At 41.3% G+C, this 19,575-nt stretch overlaps 1 protein-coding gene across 6 annotated transcripts in view; it reads right to left on the minus strand.

Moving 5' to 3' along the window:
• OSBPL9 (oxysterol binding protein like 9) overlaps positions 1 to 19,575 on the minus strand; it is a 180,849-nt gene that overhangs the window by 16,219 nt on the left and 145,055 nt on the right. For 4 of the 6 annotated variants that reach the window (XM_056122451.1, XM_056122447.1, XM_056122450.1 and 1 more), the window contains 6 exons: positions 17,505 to 17,543; positions 11,164 to 11,254; positions 9,502 to 9,606; positions 5,749 to 5,908; positions 386 to 498; positions 152 to 270 (listed from right to left, as the gene is read on the minus strand). In XM_056122451.1, coding sequence (XP_055978426.1) covers positions 152 to 270; positions 386 to 498; positions 5,749 to 5,908; positions 9,502 to 9,606; positions 11,164 to 11,254; positions 17,505 to 17,543 — 627 coding nt within the window. The remainder of the gene's footprint in view (positions 1 to 151; positions 271 to 385; positions 499 to 5,748; positions 5,909 to 9,501; positions 9,607 to 11,163; positions 11,255 to 17,504; positions 17,544 to 19,575) is intronic. The other 2 variants (XM_056122452.1, XM_056122448.1) reach the window with 1 other exon arrangement.

Raw genomic sequence — 19,575 nt, forward strand, 5'->3', positions numbered from 1 at the left:
CTCAACTACATTCAGTATACTCATCTAATTAAAACACGAAACAATAATCATTTATGCCATTGTCTACATTAGCAGACAGTCACCATCCGATCACTGCAAATGAGACAGGAACACAGTGAGCTTTGCAGCAAACGCCAAGTTCGCCTCTTACCTTGGTAAGATCCATTCCAAGCCGGACCTGGGACAGGAGGTGCATGATCACACTCTTGTGCTCTTCCACAGACCCAGCCTCTCCGTCATCATCTCGATCGTCATGTGAATCAAAAAGATCTGAAACAAAACAGCACCTTTTAGACCAGTGTGAAATTAGGTCCATAATCTGTGCTGCTACAAGGAATGAAAAAAAAATTTTTTTCCCCCAACTCAATCCTCAAATATCACTTACCAGCATCACTGGTTCCATTGGACATGGAAGAATTGAGCGACTCTGTCGTATCTGGACGCTTCAGACTATTTCCCGAGCTGCTGTGCGTCAAGACTGAGGCAGATCCAGAGGAGCTGAAAAACATTAATCACCTTCGTCAGCTCAAGAAAGCAATTCTGAACCACAGCGAGACGCTAGTTTTCAGAGAGCCAAGCTGAAAGAACACATACAGCGGACAGATAAAAACTTGATTCTTGGGTTGGAGAGATAATACAGTGGGTAGGGTGTTTGCCTTGCTCGCGGCCGACCAGGGTTCGATTCCCAGCATCCCATATGGTCCCTGAGCACCCCCAGGAGTAACTCTTGAGTACAGAGCCAGGAGTAACCCCTGTGCATCGCCACGTGTGACCCAAACAAGCAAAACAAAACAAAACAAAAAACAAACCAAACAAACAAACAAAAAACTTGATTTTTATAGTGAGCTGGTTACAAATACACACAGATACTTTCCAACTCTTCCCCTGGCATGTTCTGAGACCATCAAGACCGAAGACAAGGGGCTGGAGCATTAGCACAGCTGGTAGGGTGTTTGTCTTGCAAGCGGCCAACCCACGTTCGATTCCCAACATCCCATATGGTCCTCTAAGCACCGCCAGGAGTAACCCTTGAGTGCTGAGCCAGGAGTGACCCCTGTGCATCGCTAGGTGTGATCCAAAAAGCAAAACAAAACAAAACAAAAGACTGAAGACAAGGTCTCATATGTTTTGCACAGTTTGTCATCAAAAGTCAGTAAGACTGAAAAAAACACAAAAATCGGCAAGACTATCCTCTCCAGTGATTTTAGAACTCATTCTGGTAGGGAGTTTTCATAAATGTAGATTATGTCATGACTTTTGGCAACAATTTTAAGAACCTTAAAACTGCCACTTAAGTCTCAAAAGGAGTTCTTGTTTATATTTTTGAGATCCTCTGATAAAAGTCCACATGATTGTTATCAATGTTCTTCCCTATGAAGCTGAACTTGTGATTACAAAATAAATCAAATGTTTTATTTTGCAAATAAATTTATGGTAGTTGGCATTATGAAAGTTTGAGAGCCTAATAGTTGCAGGATCTAAAGGAAGCTTCCTCTTTTGAACTGAAGTCAAGTTACATACAAAGGTTACTTGGCGGAGGCCACAGAAATATTAGTGGGCGGGACATTTGCCTTGCATGTGGCCAACCTAGGTTCAATCCCTGTTGTCCCATATGGTCCCCCAAGCACTGCCAGGAGTAATTCCTGAGTGGATAGCCAGGAATAACTCCTCAGCACCACAGGTGTGATCCAAAAACAAACAAACAAACAAACAAACAAACAAAAACTCCAAAAAGTTACTTGGTGTATAAACATAGATTGGGGGAGGGGGTCTCCCAGTGGTGCTCAGTGGATCAGGCCAGTGCTGCAATGTCGGTGCCCAGGAGATGGTGCAGTTCAGGCCCTGCGGTCCCAGGGACGACTTGGGCCGCCCCCAGCTGTGCTCGGGGAACATACGAAACTGGTGAGTGACTGAGGGCTGCAGTCCACGACAAGGCATGTGTCTTAATCTCCGTACTATCTCTCCAGAACCTTCTCACAGTAGTTATAATCTATAAAATGGCACACAAAGTAGTATTTGATCACAAATTTCTATGTGCTAAACATAGTATATATTCTACTTTGAACATAATTTGCCCTAATTACTTAATTTCACCTTCATTTTTTAATTTTTAAAATTATTTGGTTATGGGCCGTAGCCAGCGATACTCAAGGGTTACTCTTGGCTCTGCTGGCGGTGCTCAGGAGCACAGATGGGATGTCTGGGATAGAACCCAGGTCAGTGCATGCAAGGCATGTGCCCTACCCACTCCAGCCCCAATTTCAGTTTTAAAATAAAACTCTTGTTTGAAGCAATTCGGAGTTCAGAGCAAACAGTAGAATGTCTTAGGGTGCTGTAGTATGTGGATTCTTCCCAGCCACATAGGTACACATGCACACATCACATCAGTGTTCACTAGCAGTGTAGTACATTCTGTAAGTCCCATCCCACCCTGCAAAAACCTTGAGGCCAGAGACTTAGCACAAAAAAAATTGAGGTATTATAGTTTATAACACTGGTGAAGCTGTTATTCTATAATTGCAGATTACCAAAACTTTTGTCTTAGGTTTCAAAACTTAACAGTATATATTTAAGATCAAAGATATGTTTTTTTCCCCTCACTCAAAAGCTGAATTTGATTGCAGTAACAAAAATTCTTAAAGCAATACAGCAATTTTCCTTATGAATTTTGAGAGCAGTTATGACACAATTTTTTGAATAAGGTATATCATAGTTTATGTGAAAACTTAAGAGAACTAGAGTCCCAGACAGTATTTCTCATTAAAAAGGAAAAGGGGACAGAGAGATAGTACAGGGGTTAAGGCAAAGACTTCACATTCTGTCGACTCTGCTTCTATCCCCTGCACCACATGATTCCCTGAGGACCAAGTACCACAGGGTAGAGCCCGGGATGCCTCCCATCATTGCTGGGGTGGCAATCCAAGTAACCCTGCATTCCTGGGCCACCATATTGAACCAGGTTGGCCTTGAGTCACTGTGAGGGGCCCCCAGGTCTCCTGAGCACCACCCTGGGAGGCCTCATGCCCCACTCCAAATAAAAACAAAACCAAAGTCAAGTAAGATTTTTCTTACAGAGAAACTCCACACTAGACTAGCACATGCTTTCCATGTAAGAGGTTGACCGGGTTTGATCCCCAGGACCTCTCGGACTCTCACAGCCAGGAGTGACCCCCCAGGCACCACTGTGTTCCAAGACACAAAACAACAATGGGGGGAGGGGAAAACAATCAAACACAGGGCCAGAGAGATAGTATAGCTGGGAGGGCATTTGCCTCACATGCCACCAATCCAGCTTCAAGCCCTGGCCCCACCTCCCGAGCTCTTCCAGAAGCGATTCTGAGAACTGAGCTAGGAGTGAGCAACGGGCACTGCAAGGGGCCCATAAATAAAAAATTAACCCTCCAAACTAAATCAAATGTATCACAAACATTAAGTAGTCTTAAAGCAAATAAATATTAATTTACTTTCTATTACAGCTTCTATTTCTGAGTGTTTATTACATGCTGGAAACTATATGAACAACCGACCCGCATCATTCTCATTTAAATGTTCACAATGACCCTTTAAAATTGAAACTTGGGGGCTGGAGCGATAGCACAGCGGGTAGGGCGTTTGCCTTGCACGTGGCCGACCCAGGTTCGATTCCCAGCATCCCATATGGTCCCCTGAGCACCGCCAGGAGTTAGTGCTGAGTGCAGAGCCAGGAGTAAACACTGTACATCGCTGGGTGTGACCCAAAAAGAAAGAGAAAAATTGAAAGTTATCTTCATTCAAAAAAATCAAAATCAGGTTTTATAAAGATAGCAACTTGTCGATATTATCCCTTGACTCAATCAGATTTTAGAGCCTATTCTTGTTGAGACTACAATTCAGAAGAGCAATTTATAATGTTCTAAAGGCTAAAACATTTAGCTTACCAGGTACCATAAAAGTCCACACAAAAATTATCACGTTAACCCATTTCCTTTACAATGGGTTAATGTGATAACATGAAATAGGTCAGATATAATTCTAGTGAAAATATCCTTCAATTTCTGTCACAATCTGCTTACTCTGGTGAAACCCACACATGTCCCTCCATTCCCATGCTATTATCTTAGCTCAGGCTGTCAGCATTTTTCAACTGAATGCCTGATTTTGCGTATGTAATGCAGTACCCAGCAGTCTCTTTCTTAGAACTAAAGACAAAACTTTTTCTTTCTTCGGAGGAGGTGAGGACGGGTGGTGCTGTCCTAAAGCCCTTCCCAGTGAAGACCTGAAGATGGGGTGTTGCACACAGACCTCCAGGGCTGCACCCTGCAATGTTCTCAGCGCCATGTCACAGCAGGGATCAACCCAAGTACAAGTCTGACGGTCAATACAAAGATTTTTTTGTTTTGTTTTGGGGCCACATCCGGCTTTGCTCAGGGCTTACTCCTGGCTCTGCACTCAGAAATTACTCCTGATGCTGCACGGGGGACAATATGGGATCCTTGGGGATCGAACCCAGGTCAGCTGTGTGCCAGGTGAACACCCTACCTGCTGTACTATCTCTCTCGCCCCATAGACAAAACTTTTCCTAAAATTTTTCTAATACAACCAAGGGGCCGGGGAAATAGCCCAAAGATTTAGTGCACAGGTTCTGTCTGCATGCAGGAGACCTGGGTTAAATCCCTGGCAAGACATGGTCCCTTGAGCACTGCTGGGGCAAGACCCAGGCACCAAACCAGAGCTGGGAGCAGCAACTGAGCACTGCCAAGTGGTGGCCCTGTCTCCCTGCACCCCAAATTGTAGTCTGATCAGTAACTGCTATTGTCTAGGACAAAATATCCAAACAACATACAAAATGAAAGAACTTTCCCAACCTAGCCCTTTTGTAGTTTTAAAATACATTGTTTTTGCTTGAAGGGAAGGAAGGTACGAACACTGGGCCCTGCTCAGGGTGGTCATGTGGCAGCAGGGATCAAATCCAGGGCCCGCCTGTGCTTTAAAACTCGAGTTACATCCAAGGCTCCTCTTAAAGTAATAAATACCCACAACTTCAATTAATACTATTGTCGCACACAGGAACGCACAACTCCCGAAAGCCCTAAGCCTTCCCTCCCCCCTCTCCAGGCCCCTCTTAGCAGGCTCCGGCTGTAGGGGGACATTTCCATTTCCCCCACCCACAAGCTGTCTCTCACCTCACACTTTAGAATCACAGCCTCTTTTCCTGGTGAATCTGTCCCTGACTTTTCAGTACTCAAAAATGATTACTTGATTTTCTGTGCTGATTCTTAACCCCCAGAACATAATCACTGGATTATAAAGGTCTGTTCCCTCAATAGATGCTAAGTTCCTTGAGTGAAGAAACTGATGATTTTTTCATTTCTGTACCATCCCTCTACCTAGTATGATGTCTGCCTTTTACAAGTGCTGACTATCTTCAACACAAAACACGTAGTATAGTACTTCACAGCTTACTTGCTACTCACTTGACTGTCTACTAATGCTGGTGCTAAAGAAATAAAACCCAGAGTTTAATTAGTAAATAACACTAGCTTATTATAACAGTTTGATGCTAATTTACTGCATTTGTATTAAGTTGGAGTAAAAATCAGTTACTATACAGCTGACTGCTCAAAAAGTCAACTAAAGATAAGTTTTAAAAAACGTCTTCCAAATAATTCAAAAGGGAGTATGTCATTAATTCACACTGGTCCAAACTCAAATTACGTTTTCAAAAACCAGGAGAATTGTTTAAATACCTATGTTAATTCACCCACTTACTCTATTAAGTGCTTTGGGGATGAACCACTTTGATGGAATTCATCGGCATCATAAAATTCATCTTCACTGCTAGAATAAGAGAATTCTGGAACTGTATTTGGAGACAAGTTGACATGGCTTGGAGAAGTGAGACTGCTACTAGGTGGCGAGTGCCCACTGCCTAGGAAGTTAAAAAAAAATTTCAAATTAGGGTGGAATGTTGCTTATAGAGGGAAAGAAACTAGAGAGATGGGGGTTCAAAGTATGCCTTTCTAAAACTAAAAGAAAGTCCACATTTAAACTAGACAATAAGGCAAATCTTAGTTCAGAGTAAGGGCAAAGCCATGTAAAGGTTCCCTGCTACGTTTCCATTATGTAGTAGTGGTCACCATCTACGTAATGTTCCCTAAAGATAAGCATACTGATTAAGTAATGAATTAAAAAAAAAAAAAGGACAAAGACTGTTAAAATAAAAGGTGTAGGAAAAAATATCTTTTTAGCCTAGAGTCTAAAAAGGAAAATGAAGAAGGGCCGGAGAGAGAGAGCTGGTAAGTTAGTAAGGCTGGGTTAGACCCCGGGTACCTGATAAGGTCCCATGAACACTGCCAACAACAGTCCCAGAACTCAAGAGCCTGTGTCCCTCAGCATAGCCAGGTGTGGCCCAAAAACAACAAAACAAAACAAAAACCAAGAGAAAGAAGACTGCAATCTAATCTCTGGAATGATCATCTGGTTGTTATTTTGTAATATTTTAATAACAATGAAAGTATCAAACAGAACAATTAGGTACTGAGACCAATTTAACAAATGTTTAACACCCAAGATTTTAAGGCAATTTATGCCAAGTAGGAATGCCTGGAGAAGATTAAATTTATAATTAAAAGCCAAGATTTTTTACTTCTAGGTAAAAAAAAACAAAACCAAGAACAGTTCTAGAGAATTCTAGAAAAACAGGATAAAAGGAATAAAAGTGAAACCAAAACCACCTTTTTAGCCCAACACTATGTCAATGGAAGAAACATTAAGGAAAAGAGTTCTACCTGTCACACTTGACACACACACACACACACACACACACACACACACACACACACACACACACAAAACAGATACTGTCCTCCCATTGTTCATCGATTTGCTCAAGTGGGCCCAGTAACATCTGCACTGTGAGACTTGTTACTGTGTTTTGGCATATCAAATATGTCAAGGGGAGCTTTCCAGGCTTTGCCCTGTGGGCGAGATATTCTCAGTAGCTTGCCGGGCTCTCCAAGAGGAATCGAACTCGGCTCGGCTTGCAAGGCAAATGCCCTACTGGATATCACACGCAAAAAACTGCCCCCTAAAAAATAAGTAAAATGAAAAACTGTCCCCTTTAAATGTAATGCTTATTGTGGAAACTCTAAAGAGAGTTAATCTCCGCATGTAACTGTAAATCCCCAATTTCCATAGTAACAATAAGATGGGACATTTTTGTCTCACTGAAAAAAAGACAAAAACAACCGAGATGATGGGGTTTTTTTTTTTTTTTTTGGTTTTGGTTTTTAGTTTTTTTTTTAATTGGCTGTTTTTCGGGCCACACTCATTGGTGCTCAGGGTTTATTCCTGGCTGTGCACTCAATAATCACTCTTGGCAGTCTTGGGGGACCATATGGGATGCTGTGGATCGAACCCAGGTCAACCAAGTGCAAAGTATACCTGCTATATTATCATTCTGGCCCAAGAATGATAAATATTAAGTAGTACATAAATACTTCAGGTGATCATATAACTGAAAATGAGTTCACAAGAAAACAGAGCTCAAATGCAAACAAAAGAACTGAGTTCTTATGAAAGCAAAGAATGTTACTTCTCAACTTTTTTTTATTAGTGAGAGAGGTAAAAAAAAAGTAAAGCAGATAGAGAAGTTAGTTGAAAATGCGAATAACATAAAATCACTTGCTAATCAAAAAAAATTTTTTTAAATTTTATTTTGTTAGGGGGCCACAAAGGCAGAGTGCAAGGTCTGACTCCTGGCTGTGTGCTATGGGATCACTCCTGGCACTGCCAGGGAAAACCATAAACGGTGCCAGGGAACAGGGATTGATCACATTCAAAGCAAGCACCTCTCTCTAGACGCAACAAAACATTTAAAGTATTATAAAATGCTGTTTTGAAATATCTTGTAAAATAATTCATCTTAATTATTATCAACACAATTAGTAATAAGAGCAAGATCACTTTTCAGTTTGTACCTAATTTTATATACCTCCAAACAGACAAATGCAACATTAAAAAAGGGGGTGGGGGCCTCGCAGATAGTCCAGTGGGTAGGGCATTTGCCGTGCACGCAACTGACTTGGGTTCAATCCCTGACATCCCATATGGTTCTCTGAGTATCTAATTCCTGAGTGCAAAGACGAGAATAACCCCTGAGCATCTCCGGGTGTGACTCAAAAAGTCAAAAAAAAATTTTTTTTTTTTGAGAGAGGACCATATAATGTGCCAGGGATGAATCTGGGTTGGTTATTTACAAGGCAGGTGCCTCAGCCACTGTACTATCTCTCCAGCCCGTTTTAAATTTCTTGACATGTATATAAAATCAGGTACTACAGTTAAAACGAACAACAGAGGGAATGGAACACATTTCGACATCATATTTAAATTGCTTATCAGCATTTTCTGAACATCAAATAAGGGATATTGATTTGTCTCAAAATTCAGAAGTCAACTATTCATGTTGTTAAATTTAAGTAAAATCAGCAACAACTTTATTAACTGACATTTTAAAAGAGGCGAGAGTCGTGTAGTAATTTTTCCTGATTACAGGAAAAAGCCAGACAAGGAGAGAAATCTGGGAGGAAGTGCTGGGCATTTTTTTATCTGCCCTAGTAGATTTGGCTTTTGCCTCCAGGTCATAACAACACAGATAAAATGAACTAAGGACTCCCCTGAGTTTAGTTTCCCAAGTGGCAACATAACTTAATTAGTTTTAAAACAAAGAAAAAAATCTAATTTTAACATTGACAGTATCTCTGTATATTAAGAGAAAATAAAGATCATTTAATCTATACAAACTATGAAAATGCAAATTAAGTAAAATATAATTAATTTTACTTAAGTATGTTTTACTTAATTAAGTATATTTTACTTAATTTGCCTAGGAAAAAAAAATCAGCAAAACAGCAACCTATGTGCCAGGCCCGGAATGTGACTGAGTTGATAGTGTAAACCTCTGGGTTCAATCCCCTGCATCACAAAACATCTCAAACAAAAATAAATACATGTGCCAAAAGTTACTGTACCAGGGTATTTACTAGTGTCCTGCTAAGAACAAGAAAATACTAGAAAAATCTAAATGCCCATCAGTGGAAAAACAAGATAATGCCTGCCCACAAAACATGATCTCACTGAGGTTAGAGGAAAACAAAATTAAAAATATGGGGCTTTATTATGTTCATATATGAAAAATAGAGAAGGAAAAGTGGAAAAGCCTTTCACTTTTTGTTCTCTGCATTGTCTGATTACTATTTTAAAAAGTACACTAGTCTAATAAGCAAAAAAAATGCAAATGAATCTTCAAAATAAATCTTAAGGTAAATAATCAAAATCCTATAGTATTTTAAATCATATTATTAAAGCGTCTTTATCACTTTATATGTGGAGCTGTAATGGAAAAACTGTTATCTCCAATAGAAATACATATTTTTTTCAACCCCCACCCCATCAGTTCCAAAACACAATCTCAGAATGTTAATGGGGAGTTGTAAGTAGCAAAAGATTTACAAAAATCTGTACCTGTACTATTTGGTGTAGGAGTCTGATGATGTCCCAGGGTAGCTAAGACGGGCCCAACGGGTAGGGAAGATGGACGCTGCTCTGACTTACACAATTGAGTGGGCTCTAGGAAATTAAACATGTCAAATGAGTTAAAGACGTAGCTGAGAACAGTATGTTCCTTATTGTGTATGATTCAAAGTCCTAAAGAGCGGGAAGTTCTGAACCTGGAATTTTTTTTCGGGGGGGGGGGGGTGGGATACACTTGTCAATATTTGGGAGTTACTCCGAGCTCTGCGCTCAGGAACACACTCCTGGTGGTGTTCAGGGGAACCGTATGGGAAGCCAGGAATCAAACCCAGCTCTGCCATGTGCAAGGCAAACATTCTCCCCGGTGGAATTTTCAAGTTCCACCATGTCAAGTTCCATTCTACTCCTCCTTTCTAACTTCCTATCCTCTTTTATTTTCTATGAAACATTGAAATCTGTATTTATAAATCTTATTTCATAATTATTTATTTTCTGACTTAACAGCCCTTGCTGAGAACACAAAGAAATGTTAAATTTTTAAAAAAACTTAAAAGGACAAATATAAAGGTGAGTGTTGGCCCTCACCTGATAGTTTTTAAAAATACTATTTGTTATTCTACTTTAAATATACACATGCGGGGGCTGGAGCAATAGTACAACAGGCAGGGAGTTTGTCTTGCATGTGGCCGACCCGGGTTCAATCCCCGGAATCCAATATGGTCCTCCAAACACTCCCAGAAGTAATTCCTGAGCGCAGAGCCAGGAGTTACCCCTGAGCATCTTTGAGTGTGACCCAAACAACAGAAAGCAAATATACACATGCACAGGAGCTGGAAAGAAGCATGTGGGAGGAATCAGGAGGGTCAGTCCCACCCCTGCATTTTCCCAAAGCACAGCTGGAGTAGCCCCCGAGGACTGTCAGGTGTGGTCTAAAAAAGCAACCAAAAAAGGGGAAGAACGTTGCTTAACAGTAAAGCACTTGCCTTGTATGTCTGAGGCCCTGAATTAGATAGCTAATACCCACTGGAAAAAAAAATCTACAATAAAAGTCCCCCAAGAAAACCATATATTGTCTATCTAACAAATTCCATAGCTTTCTTTTTAAGTCCATCATGAAGAAAGCAAATGGGAACATTCCTCGAGAAGATCACATGAAGTTGTTCATGGTATCTATGGATCTTGGGTCCGAGGATTCTCTTATTCTTTCACCAACTAATCTAAGTCTTTTTGTGTTTCATCTAACTTAAAAAACCAAAAATCCTTTAACTGAATCTAAATTGCCCCAATACCAAAATACCATCATCGTTTTCCAGTTCACTTTCAACTCTGTGTGTGTGAAAGAGAGATGCTTTTTCCTTTAAGTTAGGTCGGGTGGGTAGGAAAGGGGCCTTCCAAGTAGCGCTCAATGGGTCCCATTGGCCAACCAGGCCAGATGGTTCAATGCTCAGGCCCTCAGTGCCTGATGCCAGAGTAATCCTGCTCAGGGCCTCCAGGGCTAGTGCCAGGGATTGATCTCCGTGCCTCGAAGCTGTCTCTCTGCCCCCTTCCTTCTACATAGTCGGAAAAAAGAAAAAAGAACGAACCCCTGAGGATGAGGATGAGAGAATTTTTCCCCACATAGATAAATGTGTGGAGTATCTTCCAATACTATACCTGGAGGTAAGACAGTCTGGGAAGGCATTGTGTTGATCACAGGTTCCAAGGGACTAGGTTGATATATTGCATCTACAGGATTAATTGTACTCTGAGATAAAGAAACACAGCACAGTTATTTTTAACTAAATGCCTGTTTAGTGCTGACCCTCCCAAATATATAAAATGCCTATATTTGAAATTAAGAGCAGCTACATAGATACAATGATCAAAATGCAAAGTAGAAATAAAAATACATTTACTATCTAGCAGCCAGAGTTTCTTATTTATAAAAGCACAGTAAAGAAGGAAAATGAATGCCACAAGACGGTAAGGCTAAAGTTGGGAAGAGTTCTAAGACTGTGATGCATGGTTCCAGGAAGCCAAAATAATCACATCTAACCCAATGGAGGCTTCTCATATTCTTAATTCACCATAAATACTGTTTCACATAATGAACCATAAACACTGTTTCATACCAGGAGAAATGTTCTCTCTTTCATTGGTGTTACTGAACATTATACCAAGTGGAGCCAATTAGTATACCAATTAATAGCTAAGATCTTATTTTTGTGTCAGATACTGCTGTCACCTTTTGTTACTGTGCACTGTATTGCATAGGCATCTATTTTTACAGTCACATAAAGCAAAGAGATGGGGTTAGGAAGAAAATTTTGTTAGAATTCAAAGGAAAAAACTATTCAAATACATAGTTACAATTTTAGAGGGGGAAAAAAGGGCTTAGACTTCGGAGACAAGTACTGTCAGTATTAACAGCATTTCAAAATGAAGACCACAGACTGAATAGATAGTACAATGGGTAAGACACTTGTCTTGCATACAGTGGGCCCTGATTAATCCATGGAACAGAATAAGGTCCCCTGAGACCTACCAGGAGTGATTCCTGAGCAAGTTAAGCCCTGAGCACATCTGAGTATGGGCACAAAATGCGACTGAGAGATAAGATAAGGCACTTGCCTTGCACACAGCAGTGAGGGTTTGATCCTCAACACCTATATGGTCCCCTAAATCCCACCAGGACTTATCTCATAGTACAGGGCCAAGAGTACATCCTAAGCACTGCCCATGTGTGGCCCCCAAACCAAAAAAGGTCCCTCTCTCCACAAAAACCCAAAATAAATGAATAAGACCATGTGGCTTACTGATGCATTTTCATTTGGAGAAGGGGAGATATTAAACCACACTCTCCCTGACTAAAATCAGACCCACCTTTTAGAAGACTATATATACTCAGTACATAACTACTCTGTAATTAAAAGGTAAAATTGTGCAACTTGGAAAAACTAAAGAGAACTTGAGGTAATTATGCTAAGTGAACCAAGTAATAAATAGATAATTATCAGATGGATTCACTCACATAATAACAAAAGCAAATAAACTGGCAAAACTCGAGAGCAGTTCCTAGTTCAAGTGAAGATGATGGCACTGCTGGAGGAGGGGGTGGGGAGGGACGTAGAGGGGCTCCCTGATAGAGAACACGGGTCTTTGGTCCTGGGACAGTGAATCCTACACTCGTACAGATTAAGCTCTAAGTCTGAAATTCTATACTGTAAACGAACAAAAACCAAGAGGCCGGAACAAAAATACAGCAGCTAGGGCTTCTGCCTTTCATGCTGCCAAGCAGGGTTCATCACCTGGCATCCCATACGATTCCCCAAGTGCCACCAGGAGTATATTACTGAGTGCACAGCCAGGAATAACCTCTTAGCACCACTGGGTGGGTGAAAACACAACACACACACACACACACACACACACACACACACCAGGTGTGCCCCCAAAACAAAACACACAGACACCCCAATAAAACTCAGTAAGAAAAGAGATGGGGTGGAATTTGCTTGCTTTGCACGTGGATGTGGCCGAGCCCAGTTTGATCCCCAACATCACATATGGTCCCCTGAGCTCTGCCATGAGTGATCCCCAAGCACAGAGCCAGGAGTAAGTCCTGAGCACTGCTGGGTGTGGCCCTTAAAAAAACAATCATAAAATAGAAAACACTCAAACAGAATCTGACGAGAAATACTTTGCTTATGAAGCCAAAGTATTGGCAAAAACTTTTAAAAGCCGAAAAATGAAATGGAAAGAAATGAACTAGAACTTCTGCTGGCATAGCATGTACTCCAGCCCTTTGAGCCATCTCCCCAGGCCCATGAAGTTGGGAAGGCTTAAAGCACAAGGAAAAACAGAGATTTGCCAGGAATAAGCCCTGCACAATGCTGGGAGTGACAGGAGGAGGAGGAGGAAGGAAGGAGGGAGGGAGGAGGGGGGAAGGAGGAGGGGGAAGGACAAGGGAGAAGGATGGGGAGGAGAAAGGCGGGTAAGAGAAAGGAGAAAGGAAGGCAAAGGAGGAGGGGAAAGAAGGAGGGGGAAGAGGAAGAGGAGGAAGATGGGGAGGAGGGGAAGGGGGAAGAGGAGGAGGATGGGGAGGAGGTGGGGAGAAAAAGAAGGGATGGAGTGTGTGGATGTCTCGGACATCTTTTCTAGGGGTTGTCATAATTATTGTAATTCTAGTATGATATTGATACATTACCAAAATTCTTCAGGACTCTACTTTCAGGCACCAGAACAGGCTACAATCTCTAGACAAGTATCTCTACAAAACCTGGAACTTTCATTTCTCTGGGGCCTCACACTGTGAGCCCTGGGCTACTCCGTGTGATGTTGGGTGGTCGTCCGGCGGCGCTAGGGGGCCGTGGCTCTCCTGCATGCAAAGCCTGCACTCCAGCCCTCGCAGCCATTTCCCTGCCATGAGCAGTCCTTAAAAATAAAGCCCTTCTTTTCATGTCAGTGGGTTTTATAAAGGCAAAATCTCACCATTAATACTGTGATCCACAGAAATGAGAGAAAGTCACATCCTCTTAACCCTTCTCATTATATATGAGACCAGACTAACAAAAGAATTTTTGAAGAGGGGCCAAAATTCTTTTTCCCCCAATGTAATTTTTTTTCAAATGAAATGATCTAATACTAATCATGTCAAAGGAAACTACTTTAAACTTTCTTCATATAGGGTTGGAGAGATAGTGGGAAGGGCATTTGCTGTGTATGTGGCCAATTCGGGTTTGATCTCTGGCACCCCATATGGTTCCCGAAGCCTACCAGGGGTGATTCCTGAGTGCAGGGCCAGGAGTAAATCCTGAGCACAACCAGGTGTGTCTCCCCGCCCCCCCCCACCCCCGCAGCTCAAAAGAAACCATTCTGCATGTATATTAAAAGCACTCAGTATCTTTTATTGCTGTTAATAATAAAAAATGTAACATTTCTACTCTTAGCCACAACCCTTAGCTAATGAATTTCAGGCTAAATTATGTTTAATTCTATACCTTCCTTGAAAACGGATGCACAAAGTCCAGATGTGCAAGCAAATGATAATTCTCAGTCCTAATATGCTGGGACATTAGCAAAATTGCAATATAACATGCAGTTGATCCTTGAAGAAGGCAGGTGTCAGTACTGAAATTCAAAACAACTTTTCACTATAAAAAACTTAGCACTCATCACTTGATATCCAAGGAAATGGGTTTCCTCTCCTTCTCCCAACTCCAGCACCATGTAGGGGTAACAAAATCCACAGATGCTCAAGTCCCCTACAGTCACCTCAATTCTGCAACCAAGGATTCAAAACACAGTCAGGGCTGGAGGGCAGGCACTTGCCTTGAACATGATCAACGGGGGTTTCATTCCCAGCACCACATCTGGTTCCCCGAGCCCTGCCAGAAGTGATCCTCAAGCACAGAGCCAGGAGGAAGCCCTGAGCACTGCTGGGTGTGCCCCCAAAACAAATGAAGCAAGCTCAACCCTTCGGGGCAGAGCGCTAATGCAGCAGATAGGGTGTTTGCCTTGCGTGTGGCCAACCCAGGTTCAATCCCCGGGATCCCATATGGTCCCCAGCAACACCAAGAGTAATTCTTGAGTGCAAAGCCAGGAGTAACCCCGGAGCATCACCAGGTGTGACCCAAAAAGGGAAAAATAAAAAGCTCAACCAACAGATATCCATGTTGGCTTAAACCTGTGAATAGCTAAGTATAACTCTGAACCCTCAAAGTTAACCCATATGCTCTTGTTCAAGGGTCAACCATACATATATGAGTGTGTATAATATATATGCAAAATATACACATAGAACACATGTGTGCATGTATAATATACACATACCAGTTATATACATATATGTACATTTCCAGCAAACAATCTTCTTAGACTTAGTTTTCTTTATAGATGAAGAAACTAAGACTTAAAGGTCAAGTAACTTGCCTAAAGTCACAAGTATTGAGTGGCAGGGTTTGATCTTAGCCGTCTGGATCCAAGACCAGAATCATGAATAATTCCTTCCTTTTCTCTAAGTAAGAAACTCTCAAGGAAAAATGCCACAACCTGAATCATAGGGCTCAAAATTTTATTTCTGTAAGTTCCTAATTCCTTTTTTTGGGCTTTTTAGGTCAAACCTGGTGATGCTTAGGAGTTACTCCTTACACTGCACTCAGAAATTACTCCTAGCAGTGCTCAGGGGAACGCATGGGATGTTGGAGATCAAACCTGATCGGCCATGTGCGAGGCAAAAGCCCTACCGCTGTACTATTGCTCCAGCCCAGGTTCCTATTTTCTATGACTACAAAGTTTCTGGATTTTTAAAATGCAAAAGATCAATTTTTTTGGTATGCCTTATAAAAGTACTGATTTCTTTTCAGTATTTAATAAAAGTGACCAATATTGTTTTATAAGAAAAGAGACCAAAATAATTGCCACCATGATTTTCCTACGGTCTCTGAAATCATGAAATGCTAGACAACCTATCCTAAGAGGCTCACAATCTTTTTGTGGTGGGCGTTGCGGGTTGTGGTATGGAGTTTGGGACACAAATACAGAACTCAGGGACTGCTCCCTGCAATGCTGGTGCTAGGGAATCCAACTGAGGGTTAACCACATGCTAGGCAAGAGTCGGAACCCCTGTACTATCTTTCCTGCTCCAAGGCACACAATCTCTGGAAGATTTTATGCTGTAGTTATCTCACAAAACTGTACTGTATCACCATGGTGGAATCTACATTCTCAATGAAATGAAATAAGAATTCTAGGATCAAGAGACAGTACTGGGGTTAAGGCCTTGCATAGAGCCAATCCCAGCTCAATCCCCGGCACCAAGAACACTTCCAGAGTAACCCCGAAGCGCCTTCAAGGTGTAGTCCCCACACAAAACACTGAATAGTGTTTAATTAGAAATTTTAAAACTTTTTCTTATTTCTGCTTTTTTAAGTAAATATGCAAACATTGTATCACTTTTCATCTTGAACCAATTATAAAGATTACATGCTCTTCCTGTGAATTACAGTCAGGAGATGGTTCTGAAGATTTTAAAAAACGAGTTTCAATCTCAAACAAACTGGTTATTTAAAGGTTTTACAACAACAATAAAAACCGAGGGGGGGTGGTGGTGAGAGGGCTACAACTTCTGATTCAAAGATTCAGCCCGAAGGCAGAGAGACAGTCCAAGTGGTAGAATACATATGCCTAACATGTGCCAGGGCCTGAGTTCAATCCAGGGTCCCACCTGGTCTTCAAGCATTGCCAGTTACAGAACTGTGTTGTCCTGTCTACACAGCTACATCCAGCACTGCAGGGAGCAGCCCGGCCACAGCCCTGAAGGACTGAGGCTGAACACAAGTCACCGCGTTAGCACAGAACTTGCGTACTTCAAGCAAAAAACCTTGTAGCTCTTTTACTTCCAGTTAGGAAGTGTTAACATTTCCCCCTTTTTAAAAACAAAAACAAACAAACAAAAACACAAGAAACTGAATACAAGTAACAAGCCAAGGGGGAGGAAAGAAGAAGAAAATGGCTGAAAGTGAAAGAATTCATATGATTACTCGTCTCAGCAAAAATACAGCATATACTACAATAACAACTATATTAGCACAATACACACAAAAAAATAATAGGAACCTATAAACACTGAAGTGGATTGAGATGTTGCTTTGTTTTACCACTTCCTCTCTGCTTTCCCTGGAGAAAAATAAAGGCTGACAAGAAGCACTGTATAAGAAAAGCTGTACGGTGCACCATGATTAACCCTTTAAGTTACTGATGCATGCAGAGTGATTTAATTTGAACCAACACTTAAAAAAAATTTTGAGACTGCCATTTCCCTTCCAAATGATTGCTGAAAGATGGTCAACATTAGAAGGTCAAGGAAAATTGCAATAGTCAACAAAAAAAAGCAGTGAGTAGTGAAAAGAAGAATTTGCGCTGAATAATGAGTAGAAATTCAGGCTTCTCCTGACATGACTGGTTATAATGCTCTGCAGAAGTAAAGGGAAACAAAAAGATTAGATTAAACTTACTATAATTCCATCTGCGTGCTTCTCCGCATTACACTGGTCCTTAAGGGAAAATGTTAAAACATTAACTTAATTCTTTCAGTCACTCCTCATGTACTTTTGTCTCTACTAAGATAGCTTATTTTACTAAAAAAGTAACAATGCTAAAATAAACGTTTTTTTCTCCTTCCATTAAGATTTTAATTCCATTTGTACTTTTCTAGTCAAACACAACTCTGCCAACCTGTTTACATAACAATCAACACCAATAGCATGGCATTATTTTTTTAATACAGGGATTAAGGTGTCTGTTGTGGAAATATCCTATTGAATTATACAGTCACATTAGTACCAATAATTAAAAGCAATTATTATTAAGGACTGAAGTATTAGTGACTATCCCCATTTTTTCTAAATGTATTTTTTTTTTTTGCTTTCTGGGCCACACCCAGTGCTCAGGGGACGATATGGGATGCTGGGAATCAAACCCAGGTTGGTCGCGTGCAAGGCAAAGGCCCTACCTGCTGTGCTATCGCTCCAGCCCTCTGGATGTGATTTTATAGTAAATTATGCCAATTCCCTTAATTTGTACTAAACTTTACTATTAAAATAATTTCGCAGGAGCTGGAGAGATAGCAGAGGGTAAGGCACTTACCTTGCATGAAGCTGACCCTGGTTCAATCAATAGCACACAAGGTCAGTCCCCCGAGGCCAGCATGGAGGGATCCCTGAGCAAAGGGCCAGGGGTATACTCTGAGCACTGCCAGGTGTGGCCCAAACCCCTGTATTCCCTAACTAATCTCACAACTTTATTAATATTACTATATCTACATAATTGCTCTAATTTTTATTTTAATAAATCATCACATTCATGAAATGATACAGGAGTTAACACTGCCTGGCAGGTACCTGACATGCATTCAATCATTTATTCCACCAAGACCTCCCTAAGAAACGTTATGCTACTATTCCATTGGAGAGAGGAGTCACAGAGAACATACAGTCTGGATTACAGAACAGGCATCTAGTTTCAGAATCACATACTTATGTAATTCATTTCTCTGACTTGCCTCTCCTAGGATATACTTGTAGAGCGTGAGGAAGATAATCGGTAGTGGAACATCAATCACAAGAAAAATGGTCTTGTTCTATTAGTATTATGGAGACAATATGCTTAAGTTTAAATCAAACTAAACTTTTTTTTTTTTTGCCTTTTTGAGTCATACCCAGAGATGCTCAGAGGTCACTCCTGGCTCTGCACTCAGGAATTACTCCTGGTGGTGCTTGGGAGACCATACGGGATACCGGGGATCGAACCCGGGTCGGCTGCTTGCAAGGCAAATGCCCTACCCGCTGTGCTATTGCTCCGGCCCCCAAACTAAACTTTTAATATTTTAACTCTGTATTATTTGAAAGTTTTCCTATTTTAATAGAACCAATATTTGAAACTGGCTTTAAAAAATAAGCGAGTTGAGATCTTCTAACTCTTTTGCTTTCTCTACTGAGTTTATTCAGAAATCTACATTCCTGAAGGAGCAATCAAGAGATGTTTTAAGATATAAGGGTATTTTTTTTTATGCAGAAAAAAATTAACCTTAGGATTGCCCTAGGAAAAGGCTGCCTGTGAAACTGGCGCTCGTGAGGCCAGAGCGTCTCAGCAGGGCCCGCACACCAAGCGGTAAGGGTGGCTCCTCACAGGGAAGCTGCTCTCGCGTGACACCTGCTTTCCTTCTGGCAGCCCAGGGTCTATGCGATGGGATTTGTGCTGTAAAGAGTGCTGACAGGAGTAACCTCCAGTGAAAGCTAAACTTTCATCATTTTAAAATTATTCTATCTGAAAGTTTTCAAGTTTTCACAGAAACCAGTATTTGGAACTGGCTTTAAATTATGACCAAGTTGAGTCATTAGAGACTCAGGGGTGTTGAGTCTCTAATGACCGTCCCTGGGAGACAGAAGTTCACACGTGTTGTAACAACCCATTGCTGAGGAGTTAGGCATGTAACTCCACTGGGTGAAGACATGTAGTTTCCTCTGGATTTGGCCATAGGTCTTTCTGCTGCTTTGGATTCTTTTGCCATAAGAAGAGGGAGAGGAG

This window comes from Sorex fumeus, unplaced genomic scaffold, assembly GCF_029834395.1.
Source record: "Sorex fumeus unplaced genomic scaffold, SorFum_2.1 ptg000045l, whole genome shotgun sequence".
NCBI classification, from domain to species: domain Eukaryota; kingdom Metazoa; phylum Chordata; class Mammalia; order Eulipotyphla; family Soricidae; genus Sorex; species Sorex fumeus.